Source organism: Hemiscyllium ocellatum, chromosome 49 (genome assembly GCF_020745735.1).
Source record: "Hemiscyllium ocellatum isolate sHemOce1 chromosome 49, sHemOce1.pat.X.cur, whole genome shotgun sequence".
Taxonomy (NCBI): Eukaryota; Metazoa; Chordata; class Chondrichthyes; order Orectolobiformes; family Hemiscylliidae; genus Hemiscyllium; species Hemiscyllium ocellatum.
Genome location: NC_083449.1, coordinates 7,656,241 through 7,669,547, shown reverse-complemented (window position 1 = coordinate 7,669,547; position 13,307 = coordinate 7,656,241). Strand labels below are relative to the sequence as shown.

At 45.6% G+C, this 13,307-nt stretch overlaps 2 protein-coding genes across 2 annotated transcripts; one reads left to right on the top strand and one right to left on the bottom strand.

Moving 5' to 3' along the window:
* Positions 1-186: 186 nt before the first annotated feature.
* On the top strand, positions 187-768 carry LOC132837313 (histone H2A, sperm-like). The gene is made up of 2 exons (XM_060856985.1): positions 187-215; positions 294-768. The coding sequence occupies exons 1-2, from the start codon at positions 187-189 to the stop codon at positions 766-768; spliced, it is 504 nt and encodes a 167-aa protein (XP_060712968.1).
* Positions 769-2,361: 1,593 nt separating this feature from the next.
* Positions 2,362-13,297, bottom strand: LOC132837218 (histone H4-like). Its single transcript, XM_060856939.1, has 4 exons — positions 13,280-13,297; positions 8,179-8,469; positions 5,886-5,916; positions 2,362-2,743 (listed from the first exon to the last, which is right to left on the bottom strand). The coding sequence occupies exon 4, from the start codon at positions 2,662-2,664 to the stop codon at positions 2,362-2,364; it is 303 nt and encodes a 100-aa protein (XP_060712922.1). The 5' UTR covers positions 2,665-2,743; positions 5,886-5,916; positions 8,179-8,469; positions 13,280-13,297.
* Between the last annotated feature and the right edge of the window lie 10 nt (positions 13,298-13,307).

Below are 13,307 nucleotides of genomic sequence, written 5' to 3'. Positions count from 1 at the left end.
TGAACTTCATTTTTCAGGTTCTCCTTTGTTTGTAAATTGGCGGGCTTTTCAAATTGGAAAGAAGGCGGTTGATGATTTGGCGCCGGTACTTTCCGCCCTCCTCCCCGGGCCCTCTCCGGATTGGGGAATGAGGCAGATATCTGATTGGGAATTGAAACAACATTAGGAGATGCTGACCAATGCGAAATGTCCGCCGTATCATTTCTCCAGAAACTGTGAGAGACCGCAATGTGGTGGGGATTACAGCATTCTCTGTAAAAGTGCTTGTGAGATTGTGACCATGTCTGGGCGAGGAATGGTCGCGCCAAGGCGAAGTCTCGGTCGTCCCGGGCTGGCCTGCAGTTCCCGGTGGGCCGTGTTCACAGGCTCCTGAGAAAGGGTAACTATGCTGAGCGTGTGGGTGCCGGAGCGCCGGTCTATCTGGCTGCGGTGTTGGAGTATCTGACGGCTGAAATCCTGGAGCTGGCCGGCAACGCGGCCCGGGACAATAAGAAGACCCGCATCATCCCCAGGCACCTGCAGCTGGCCGTGCGCAACGAAGAGGAGCTCAACAAGCTGCTGGGAGGGGTGACCATCGCTCAGGGCGGGGTGCTGCCTAATATCCAGGCCGTGCTGCTGCCCAAGAAAACCGCCGCTGCTGGATCCGCTAAAAAATTGAGGTCATTTTTGAATCTGACAACCCAAAGGCTCTTTAAAGAGCCACTCACAGCATCTGTGAAAAGAGCTGAACTCTCTGTCGGATTGCATTACTTTCCTTTTTATGTGTAGAGCCCTGGCCGTTATACCTAACATCGCTACATTTCTATCTCCTTTTTATTGGATACTGTTGCTGTCTGTGGCAGCAGAGGAAGATTATATCATTGAACACGATTGTAAGAGTGTCTGGAACGACATTATTTCTCATTGCACGGTCACTGCCTGAGTGATCTTTATGTTTGATCAAAGTTCTATGAATTTAGAATAGTGTCACGGGTGTTCCCGATCGGGTTTGGCTTCACGTTTCCTTTAACCACATCAGTAAGAGCTGGATCCTCCCACTGTCTGCAGCATACACCTCTATAATTTGTTATCTGCTAGGTTCATATCTACTCTTATTTTCGCCAGCCACTGGAGAGAGAGCGTGTTCAACAGCAGTCAGTCATTTTTCAGCTGTAAAAGGAGGGAATGTGGTAAAGTGAGATTGTGTGAAGTTTAGTTTCGCAATCGAACAACCAATCAACGTGAACGTACTCATGTATTCTCCTCTGTATAACCTCCTGCTCTTTTATACCTGATGGCGGGCATTTTCAAATTAGAAAATAACCCTTTGGTCTCTTGGCGCCATTTTTTTCCCCCTTTTCTCTCCTGCTTCCACCTTACCTCAAGCCATGTTAACGCAAAGGGAGTCAATGAGGAGATGGGGATTTTCCAGAAATATCCAACCCAATACCAAAATTTGATGTGAAAATCACTCTTCTAATTGCTATATTTCCGCAGTCCCTGAATTAAGATCTCATTAGTTGCAAATTCACTGCCGCTGCCTTCCGTTTTTGGTTTTAACTAACTTTCGATAGAAATACAGTACTAATGTCCCCTATCACTTCCTGCTCTCTCTGGATAAGCAAGCGACCTTGTATCCGCCGTGAATCAATCGAAAGCCCGCCGATTGAAACATCTTAAAAGCTAAAACAGTGTACATCGACAAAATTACAGAACCACACTTTATTTCATTTATGACATTTTTATTTCAACCAGATTATTACTGGGAAATATAAATACTGTAATATGTAACAATGTCTGGGTTCCACAATCAATAAAAACAAATTATTATTCACGGCACGGACAGCCAAGAACACATTGACATCATTACTGACATGGACAGGTATTCACGAGAAAGAGGATCGAAGGTTACGGGGAGCAGGCACAAGAATATGTTTGAGAAAAATCAGCCATGATCGAATGGCAGAACAAGCTGGATGGGCAGAATGGCCTAATACAGCTGCTACATCTTACAATTACAAGTTACGATGCGATTCTTTACATGGAATAACCAGGTTGCTCAACAGTAGAGTCTCGATTGGCCGAATAGCCTCTTATCTGCACTAGAGGAATGCTTGCAATGTTAAAATCATTCGCCACGGTAAACAGCAACAACGTGAACCGACCACTCCGAATGTTCTCTGCCATACCGCAGAACACGGTATTAGTACATTTTCGGAAGAGAAGTAATTGTAAAAGTTGCGATAAACGCGAAATAACCGACGACAGTAGCAATCCCCTCGTCGTGCGTTTTCCCCGTCCTCAGGTCTCCGCTCTCTATCAGAGGGTTTGGGTGGCTCTGAAAAGAGCCTTTGGGTTCGCTGGAAAAGGGTCGCTTTATCCTCAGCCGCCGAATCCATAGAGAGTGCGGCCCTGGCGTTTCAGAGCGTACACCACATCCATGGCGGTGACCGTCTTGCGCTTGGCGTGCTCAGTGTAGGTGACCGCATCCCGGATCACATTCTCCAGGAAAACCTTCAGCACCCCGCGGGTCTCCTCGTAGATCAAGCCCGAGATGCGCTTGACCCCGCCACGGCGAGCCAGGCGCCGGATGGCTGGTTTCGTGATACCCTGGATGTTATCACGGAGCACTTTGCGGTGCCGCTTCGCTCCGCCTTTTCCCAGGCCTTTGCCTCTGCCAGACATCACGTTTCTTCAATCCAATCGCTGCCGAATGAGAGCCGAGCTGAGTCGTTTTTTTTATATACAGGCCGGCCCGATCTGTCTGAGAAGGAGCTGACAGAGAGTGAGAGGTGGGTCCGGAGAGGAAACTAAGTGACAGATAGAGCAGGGAACAGAGTCTGTGATCATCCAGCTCACTCCAGCCCCAACTGTATCTGGAACTAAACCTTTTCTCCCCAAAAGCTGAGGAGCACATACGTGAGGCCCTCCCCCAGCGCTGCCATTGAGGAGCATTTACTCAGTGAGTGCAAGAGGTTTGTTTGAAACAGACCGCAATGGAGAGATCAGCGCCCAGGGAAGCGAGGGAACAGCAGGCTCCTTCCAGCAGCACATCGGGATGGGAGCCTGGGACACAGAGGGGGCTCCGAGACCGGGATTGATTCGGGGTGAGTTCAGGGAGAACCGGGGGCTGTTTGTAAGAGGCCGAGCGGAGCAGAAGCTGGTTGGAGTGAGCAGGCTTCTTCGGAAGAGGCCTTCCTCGGGCTGTATATGGGGCTGCTGAGGGAGGCAGAGCGTGAAGACACTGCTCTGGGATATTTTTGTGGTTTACAATTCTCTGAACATTACTGAAATTTCATTCTGTTTCCCGCTGTTTGTTGAAATTGTGCAGTCAATAGCGGAATCGGAGACCGACTGTAGGACTGTGATACTCCGGTTTTAGATTAGACTTACAGTGTGGAAACAGGCCCTTCGGCCCAACAAGTCCACACCGACCCGCCGAAGCGCAACCCACCCATACCCCTACATTTACATCTTTTGGACTGTGGGAGGAAACCGGAGCACCCGGAGGAAACCCACGCAGACACGGGGAGAACGTGCAAACTCCACACAGTCAGTCGCCTGAGTCGGGAATTGAACCCGGGTCTACAGGCGCTGTGAGGCAGCAATGCTAACCACTGTGCCACCGTGCCGCCCACCATGACATACACTGAGGTCTTGGTAAAAACATTAGATATAACGCCGTTTTTCCTCCCTCCAACAGGTAGTGACTTGGGAGTTGGATATTGAACTGTGTTAGTATCCGGGTGGCGAGTCGTCCCATTGCTCAGTTTCTAGATCTCACTCAATTGATACAGAATTATATGAAAAACAAACACAATCCCCAGACAAGGAGCAGCTCAGTGAAATAATGCAATCAGATCCATGGTTCTGTTTAATTTGCTGGGTTTAAAGAAAAAAAACACATCCTAATGAATGTGCAACGAATGTGACGTTGATCAGTTCAATACTGCCAGAATCACCTCATGCTGATTTATAGTGGCGTCTCTCTGTCTTCCTTCAAATACGTGAAGGACTAAGACACTATAATACTTCCTCAGTTCAAGGCGAAGTGTAACCAGATGCCTCGAGCAAACAGCAGATACACCAGTTATAAGATAGATCGTCATCCTCATCCAAAATAGGAAGAGCATTAAATTCTTAATTTAATAAGAGCATTTTCAAAGTTACAATGAAGATAAACAAATAGATCATACTGTTACATAGTTTCAACAATCTTCTATGAGGTAGCTGCTAAGTAGAGAGATGGAAGGAAACTAGTAACTCCTATCCTGCTGGTGAGCAAAAAGTCATCGAATTATAGAGGTGTACAGCATCAAAACAGACCTTTTGTTTCAACTCATCCTAACCTAATCCAGTCCCACTTGCCAGCACTTGGCCCATATCCCTCTAAACCATTCCTATTTATACACCCATCCAGATCTCTACTACTTATCCATGCCCCTCATGATTTTATGAACCTCCATAAAAGGTCCCTCTCCAGAGAAAACAGCTCCAGCCATTCAGCCTCTCCCTCTAGCTCAAATCCTCCAGCTCGGATGAAGCACATTTACATGGAGTTTGTCTCTGACTGAGAAATACAGACTTACTCCTTTACTGAATAGTTGATACATACAGAGATGATAATTCAATAATGTGAATTCCAAACAATCTCTGCAAAAATCTAAGTTTTCCTCACTCCTAAATGACCTGCTAGTGGTAGCTGATGCGCTACTCACAACACCTCCTTTCTGTAACCCACAGGCATTACAACTTGATAAACTTCTGCCCATTTCTCATTAGCCTGAATATGTATAGTCTCCAGTTCCTCATGAAGACATTATTTTTAAAGAAATAACATGCAGGGATATATTCGGATTTATTTTCTTTGTATGCCTTTTGATACAATTGCTTTAAATTTTCATCTTTCTGCTGTAACTCAGTTAATTTATCTGAGCTAAAGCTGTCTGCTTTGTCATCTATCTGTTCCCGATTTGTCTCAACCATCAGATCCAACAGGGTCTCTGCTAAGTTCACTTCAACTTTCTTATCTATACTATTTGATCTCTCCTGTTGCAACTGGTGACTTTGTCACCACACAGTCATGACAAATCCCAGGATATCCCAGCCCCTTATCCTGAAACAATACCCTCTCTTTCTGGGTTCTCCCAAATGAGCAAACATCCATCTCCATCTCCTTTGTCAATCCCCACTTTAGCATCTTATAATCCTCAGTTAGTTCACCTCTCTTCCAAACTCCAGAGAAATTGCTCAATCTTTCATCTAAGACTGTCTTCATTTCTGAAAACAATTGAGTGAATCTCTTCAGAACTGCCTCCAGTGTAACTGCATCTGTCCTCAAGAGATCAAAATTGTACAAGATTAAGTTTTCATCTTGGCAATCAATTCAGCGAATCTCCTCTGAACCCCCTCCAATTTAACTACATCCCTCCTCAAGTAAGGGGACCAAACCTGTATGCAGTAGTTTGGACATGGAAATCCCAATACCTTGTCCAGTTGCAGTCACAATTCCCTTATTTCATACTCCATTTCTTTAGCAATAATGCCTTCCTTATGACCCACTGTGGCTGTACACTACTTTGAGATTCATGCACAAGGACATCCTGATCCCTTTGTACTGACACAATCTGAACTTTCTCTCGCATTCAATTCTTCTGACTACAATGAATAACCTCACCACTGATGGGACTGACCAAAGCTCAGTTCAGTGTCTAATGGAAATTGAGAGTGTCCTCAATTTGAACTGTTGTGCTTTAAATTTGCAAACGAGTCAGACACAACGGTTCATTTGTTCCTATTTGTCTAACAAATGTAAAATTGCTGTGTTTGCACTCCAGAGTGATTTTTAGACCATTTGGACAGTGTTTGAATGCTGTTCAAAGCTGCTAACCACCTCACTAACTTACCTGTGCTGCCGGGAACTGTTGGAAGAATCAGCTGGAGAAAATAAGAGAGAAAGAACATGGGAAAGTTTTACTGTAAATATTCAGTTTCACCTGCTTGCAAATAAATCGGACTGATTCGCAAGAAACAATTATTCCAATTTTAATCTTTAGTTTATATCTGTGCTGACCACTCCTCTGAACGCATTACTTTGTATATCTCCCCAAGTAATTTAGTCTGCCACTTGTTCAGCCTGCCCACATCTTCACAAAGCACATTCCCATGTAGTGTTTTATTATTTGTTTTTAAGTTCGCTTGTGGGTTGTGGAAATCACTGGCTGGGCTGAGAATTTATTATCCATCCCTTATTGGCCCCTTGAGAAGGAGGTAGTGAGCTGCCTTCTTGAACCACTGCAGTCCTTGTGCTGTACGTAGACCCACGATACCATTAGAGGAGGGAATTCAGGATGTTGACCCAGCAACATTAAATGAACAGCTGATATATTTCCAAGTTGGGATGATGAGTGGCTCGGGGGAAACTTGCAGAAGGTGGTATTCTCATGTATTTGCTGTCCTTGCCCTTCGAGATGGAAGTGGTTGTGGGTTTGGAAGGTATTGCCTGAGGATTTTTGAATTTCTGCAGTGCATCTCATAGATGGTACACACTGCTGCCACTGAGCACCAGTGGTGGTGGGAGTGGATGTTGATGGATGCAGTGCCAATCAAGCATGGGCTGTGTTGCCTCTGGATGGTGTTTGGCTTCTCAAGTGTTGTCTACGAGGTGCAATGCAGAAGTAAGTGAGTGTGTATGTGTGTGTGCCAATAAGAACGTGTGTGTCTCTCTCTCTTACACACATGCACACCTTCATACTCTCACTCACTAGCACTCATGCTGTCTCATACACACCCTCATACACCCACTGTGAGCAACATTAATTTGAAACCCACGTCGAGTCCCGACTGGAGAACGATCATCAGCATTACCTGCTAGAGTGTCTCACCCACCTTGTTTCCTGGTCTGGAGTTTAATTGGAAACAATGTTACAAGAGAATGGATCAGAAACATTGGGACAATGAGTGCTGCCATTTCAACGCTGTGTTCCTGTGTTGGATTCAGAGAGGGATTTCCTGTCAATAACATCTCCCTTCAGCAAACACCAACCCCAGTGTTTCCTGTTCCCTGTTGCCCTGACCCCCTGCCAACACCTGTCCATTTGGAGGGAAATCTTTGTGTCTGTGAACATCATTCCAAATCCTCATCATCGCAGTGACATCACTGTTTCTGTGCAGCCTCTCTCAATAACAAAATCCCACCAATCCAAGCCAGACTATTCGATGCTAAACTCAAAAGATCATGCTCCATCCACATTCTCTAAATTGTTAATTGAAAACTATTGTCCCTCGTTTTCAAGGCCTACATATATTGAGGCAAAACTTCCTATTGTCCAAAACCTGTCAGCAGCAACTGGGCCATTCACAGAGAAATATTGAAAATATCATCGTGAGGTGGCCTTTTGGACCCTCCAGTCCACTCCGCCCAATTCATGGCTGATCACCCAACTTGGTCCTGTGTCTCCCTGCGCTGTGCCTTTAGCCCCTAAGAATTGGGTTCCAAATCGTTCTTGAACAACATTCAGTGTTCTGGCCCTGACTGCTTTCTGTGGCAGAGAATTCCACAGGCTCCCCACTCTCTGGGTAAAGACATTTCTCCCCATTTCAATGCTGCCCCGTCTCCTTTCGATAGTGACCCACTGGTTCTGGGCTCTCTGCCCAGTCACTGGGAACACCCTCCCTGTGTTTACTCTGTCTCGTCCATGTTCAAATTTATAGATTTTTATGACATTCCCCTATAATTGTTCTAAACTCCAGTGAATATCATAACCAATCTAGTCCCTCTCCATCCGTCAGTCCTGCCAGGAAAGACTCTGGGCAATCTTTGCCGTACTCCCTCCTTGGGAACAATATTGTCCAACAGATAAGGAGACCCCAAACTGCACACAAATCTCCACCAGGGTGTGGTCTCACCCTGTCCAATTGTAGCAAGCCACCACTGCTCCTGGACTTGAATCCTCTCGCTATGAAGATCTCCTTTATCTGAGAAAGAATGTTTCTCTCTCTCTCTCTCTCTCCACACAGCTGCTGCCAGACCTGCTGAGTTTTTCCAGCACTTTGTGTTTATAACCTGTAACATTAAGTCTGTCTCTCTCCACAGATGTTGCCAGACCTGCTGAGTTTCTGAAGCATTTTCTTTTAAAAAGTGTTCATGCCGGACCCCAGTGAATAACGAGCACAGATTGTGGATGAAGAATGGATTACCTGGCACCGTGAAGTCGATGGAATTATTGGTCACATGAAATATCATTCCACTGGGACCCTTGTTGATCATGATGCACTGGTGTTGGCCTTGGTCCTGGGACTGGGAGGATTCAATAACCATCTCTGTCCTGTCTGAGCTAGAGTTGTCATTCCCGCTGGCATTGTTTAAGGCTTTCTGTTGAAAGTAGGGTCCAGTACCTTGGCTCAATACACACTCTAGAGCGGAACGACTCCCAATCAGAACCTCAGTATTATTGACTCTGGGGGTGAGGAAAGCCCCAGCAACAGGAACTGGAACAAAACAAGACAAAGAGGAAATAAAAGATCAGATGCTGAAATTGTCTCTTTTTTCATGGATGTTATCTTCAATGACAGGATAATTGATAGAAAGGAGAAATAAAACAAGCGAAATTTCACATCATTGTAAAGTCTCCCTGTATTGTAAAATCTACACTTCGAAAGATTTGTGTTAACTATGGATGGCCAAATGGTACATCATCCAGCCATTGCCTCTTGAAGTTCAAAGGTGTTGCCATTACTGTATCCACCCCTTGCACAGTAATCCTGTAGGTTACTGTCACTATCCCCACCCTCTTGCACCATCAACTTCCTGGGGGTTACCGTCACTGTACCCACCCTCCTGCACTATCAACATCCTGTGGGTTAACATCACTGTCCCAATCCCCACTTTCTACATCCAGGGGGTTACTGTCAATGTTCCCATCCCCACTGTACTATCAATATCCTGAGGGTTATCGTCACTGTCGACACACCTGCTATCAACATTCTGAATGTTTCTGTCACTGTCCCCACCTCATTATCAACATCCTGAGGGTTATTGTCACTCCCCAATCCCACCCCACTATCAACATCCTGGGGGTTACCATCACTGTCCCCAACCAACCCTACTATGAACATCTTTGGCGTTACCATCAGCCTCCTCAGCTCGTATTGTCTAAGCTTTTACCAATCTCTGATGGATTGCTTAACAAGGAATTGTTGAGTCAGAGGTCTACAGCACAGAAGCAGGACCTTCAGCCAGCTGAATCCATGTCGGTCACAAGCAACCAACTCTCCATTCTCTAATACCATTTTCACAGTCACAGGGTGATACAGCATGGAAATAAGTCCATCGGCCCAGCGCATTCATGCTGACCAGGTCTCACAAATGAAAGAGTCCCATTTGTTTGCATTTAGCCCAAATCCGTCTAAACCTTTCCTATCCATGTATAGAACATAGAAAACTACAGCGCAGTACAGGCCCTTTGGCCCTCGATGTTGCGCCAATCCAAGCCCACCTAACCTACACTAGCCCACTATCTTTCATACGCCTGTTTAAATGCCCATAAAGAGGGAGAGTCCACCACTAATACTGGCAGGGCATTCCATGAACTCACAACTTGCTGAGTAAAGAATCTACCCCTAACATTTGTCCTATACCTACCTCCCCTTAATTTAAAGCTATGCCCCCTCGTCATAGCTGACTCCATACGTGGAAAAAGGTTCTCATTATCAACCCTATCTAGACCCTTAATCATCTTGTACACCTCTATCAAGTCACCCCTAAACCTTCTTTTCTCCAATGAAAACAGCCCCAATTGCCTCAGCCTTTCCTCATACGATCTTCCTACCATACCAGGCAACATTCTGGTAAACCTCCTCTGCACCCGTTCCAGTGCCTCCACATCCTTCCTATAGTATGGCAACCAAAACTGCACACAATATTTCAGATGTGGCCGCACCAGAGTCTTATATAACTGCAACATGACCACAGGACTCCCGAACTCAATTCCTCTACCAATAAAAGCCAGTACGCCATATGCCTTCTTCACAGCACTATTTACCTGGGTGGCAACTTTCAGAGATCTGTGTACATGGACACCAAGATCCTTCTGCTCATCCATACTACCAAGTATCCGACCATTAGCCCAGCACCCCATCTTCTTGTTACTCTTACCAAAGCGAATCACTTCACACTTACCTACATTGAACTCCATTTGCCACCTTTCTGGCCAGCTCTGCAGCTTATCTATATCCCGCTGTAACCAGCCACATCCTTCCTCACTGTCAACAACTCCACCGACTTTCGTATCATCCGCAAACTTGCTCACCCAACCTTCTAGTCCTTCCTCCAGGTCATTTATAAAAATGACGAACAGCAATGGTCCCAAAACAGATCATTGCGGAACACCGCAACTAACTGCACTCCAAGATGAATCTTTACCATCAACTACTACCCTCTGTCTTCTTCCATCCAGTCAATTCCTAATCCAAACCTCCAACTCACCCTCAATGCCATACCTCCATATTTTTTGCAGTAGCCTACCATGGGGAACCTTATCAAATGCCTTACTAAAATCCACGTACATCACATCTACTGCTTTACCCTCGTCCACCTCCTTAGTCACCTTCTCAAAGAATTCAATAAGTTTTGTGAGGCATGACCTGCCCTTCACAAAAACATGCTGACGATCCTTGATCACATTATTCCTATCCAGATGTTCATAAATCCTATCCCTTACAATTCTCTCTAAGACTTTGCCCACAACAGAAGTGAGACTCACCGGCCTATAGTTACTAGGGTTATCCCTACTCCCCTTCTTGAACAAGGGAACATTTGCTATCCTCCAATCTTCTGGCACTATTCCTGTAGACAACGAGGACATAAAAATCAAGGCCAATGGTTCTGCAATCTCCTCCCTTGCTTCCCAGAGAATCCTAGGATAAATGCCATCAGGCCCAGGGGACTTATCTATTTTCACCCTTTCCAGAATTTCCAACACCTCTTCCCTACATACCTCAAAGCCATCCATTCTAATTAATTGTGACTCAATATTCACAATGTCCTGTTCCTGAGTGAATACTGACGAAAAGTATTCATTCAGTGTCTCCCCAATTTCTTCAGCTTCCACATGCAACTTCCCATTACTATCCTTGACTGGACCTATTCCTATCCTAGTCATTCTTTTATTCTTGACATACCTACAGAAAGGCTTTGGATTTTCCCTAATCCTACCAACCAAGGACTATACATGTCCCCTCATTGCTGCTCTTAGCTCTCTCTTTAGATCCTTCCTGGCTACCTTATAACTCTCAATCGCCCCAATTGAACCTTCACGCCTCATCTTTACATAGACCGCCCTCTTCCCTTTAACAAGGGATTCCAATTCCTGATTAAACCACTGCTCCCTCACATGACCCTTTCCTCCCTGCCTGACAGGTACATACTTATCAAGGACACTCAATAGTTGCTCCTTCAACAAGCTCCACATATCGATAGCACCCTTCCCTTGAAGTCTACTTTTCCAAGCCACGCATCCTAAGTCTTGCCTCACTGCATCATAATTTCCCTGCCCCCAGCTATAACTCTTGCCCTGCAGTGCACACTTATCCCTCTCCATCACTAGAGTAAAAGTCACCAAGTTGTGGTCACTGCCCCCAAAATGCTCACCTACCTCCAATTCTAACACCTGGCCTGGTTCGTTACCCAGAACCAAATCCAGTATGGCCTCACCTCTTGTTGGCCTGTCTACATATTGTGTCAGGAAACCCTCCTGCACACATTGGACAAACACCGACCCATCTAACGTGCTCGAGCTATAGCTTTCCCAGTCAATATCTGGGAAGTTAAAGTCCCCTATAACAACCACCCTATTACTTTCACTCTTCTCCTGAATCATTCTCGCAATCCTTTCTTCTACGTCTCTAGGACTATTAGGAGGCCTGTAGAAAACTCCTAACAGGGTGACCTTACCTTTCCTATTTCTAACCTCAGCCCAAACTACCTCAGATGGCAAGTCTTCATGCATCGTCCTTTCCACCGCTGTAATACTATTCTTGACAAGCAATGCCACAACTCCCCCTCTTTTACCCCCACCTCTGACCCTACTAAAACATTTAAACCCTGGAACCTGCAACAGCAAATCCTGTCTCTGTTCTACCCATGTCTCCGTAATAGCCACAACATCGAAATCCAATGCTGCAAGTTCACCTATCCTATTTTGTATAAAATCCACTTTACTGTTTACAGGCACCCTCCTTCGAGATTGATGCCATGTTCCTAACCTCCCTACACTCAAGGTCCTGCACCTAAAGCTACAGTCTAGGTTCCCATGCCCCTGCAGAGTTAGTTTAAACCCCCCCAAAGAACACTAACAAACCTCTCCCCAAGGATACTGGTGCCCCTCAGGTTCAGGTGTAGACTATCCTGTTTATAGAGGTCCCACCTTCCCCAGAAAGAACCCCAGCTATTTTTCCAAATCTCTTTTAGAGGTTGTTAATGTACCCAATTTCAGCACTTACTCTGGCAACTCATTCCAAATATGCACCATCACCTGTGAAAACCTTACCCCTCAGGTCACTTTTCAACCTTTCCCCTCACACCTTAAACCAATGCCCTCTAGTTTTGGACCCCCCCCCTTCGGAAAAGACCATTGATATTCACCTTAACCATGCCCCTATTTCTTCAGGAAAATACAAGGGAAATGTCAAGGACCACTTAATCTGATTCTAGTCTTGGCATCACAAGTGGACATCCATGTCCTCCTTCAATGTGATGAGGATTTCTGCCTTTCCCACCCTTCCAGACAGTGGGTTCCAGATTACCCACCACCCTCTGGATGAAAATGTTTTCCATCACGTCCTCCTTGAAACCTCCTGGCCCTTACCTTCAATCTCTGCCCTTCTCTCCACCAAGGAGGAAAAAGTTTCTCCCTGTCTATCCTATCTGCACTACTCATCATTTTATACATCTCAATCATGTCACCAGACTCTCCGTCTCCTCTGCTCTAAGGAAAACAACCCCAGTCTGTCCAATCTCTCTCCATCACTGAAACTCTCCAGCCCCCAAGGCAACACCCTGGTAAATCTCCCTCTGCATGCTTCCCCGAGTGCTATCACATTGCTCCAATAATGTGGATTTGTATAGAGTTGCTTAGACACTCTCAGATCAGTGAAACAGTGAGGAATTTGCTGTTCAGGAGAGACATTGCCTGCTGGTTAGAAACAGCAGGGCGCTAATTGCCATCTTGACTTTTGCTGATGTTGATGATTGTGTGTACAGTCCTGCTGTAGTTGGAGTATTCCCAGTAAATTTCCTCACCATCCTTGTAGAAAATATATTGAAATGG

Excerpts from the sequence above, each read along its gene's own strand:
- LOC132837218 (XM_060856939.1), bottom strand. The coding sequence starts at position 2,664 with ATGTCTGGCAGAGGCAAAGGCCTGGGAAAAGGCGGAGCGAAGCGGCAC.
- LOC132837313 (XM_060856985.1), top strand. The coding sequence starts at position 187 with ATGTCCGCCGTATCATTTCTCCAGAAACT. Across the intron at positions 216-293 it reads GTATCATTTCTCCAGAAACT|GAATGGTCGCGCCAAGGCGA; the intron begins GTGAGAGACCGC and ends TGTCTGGGCGAG.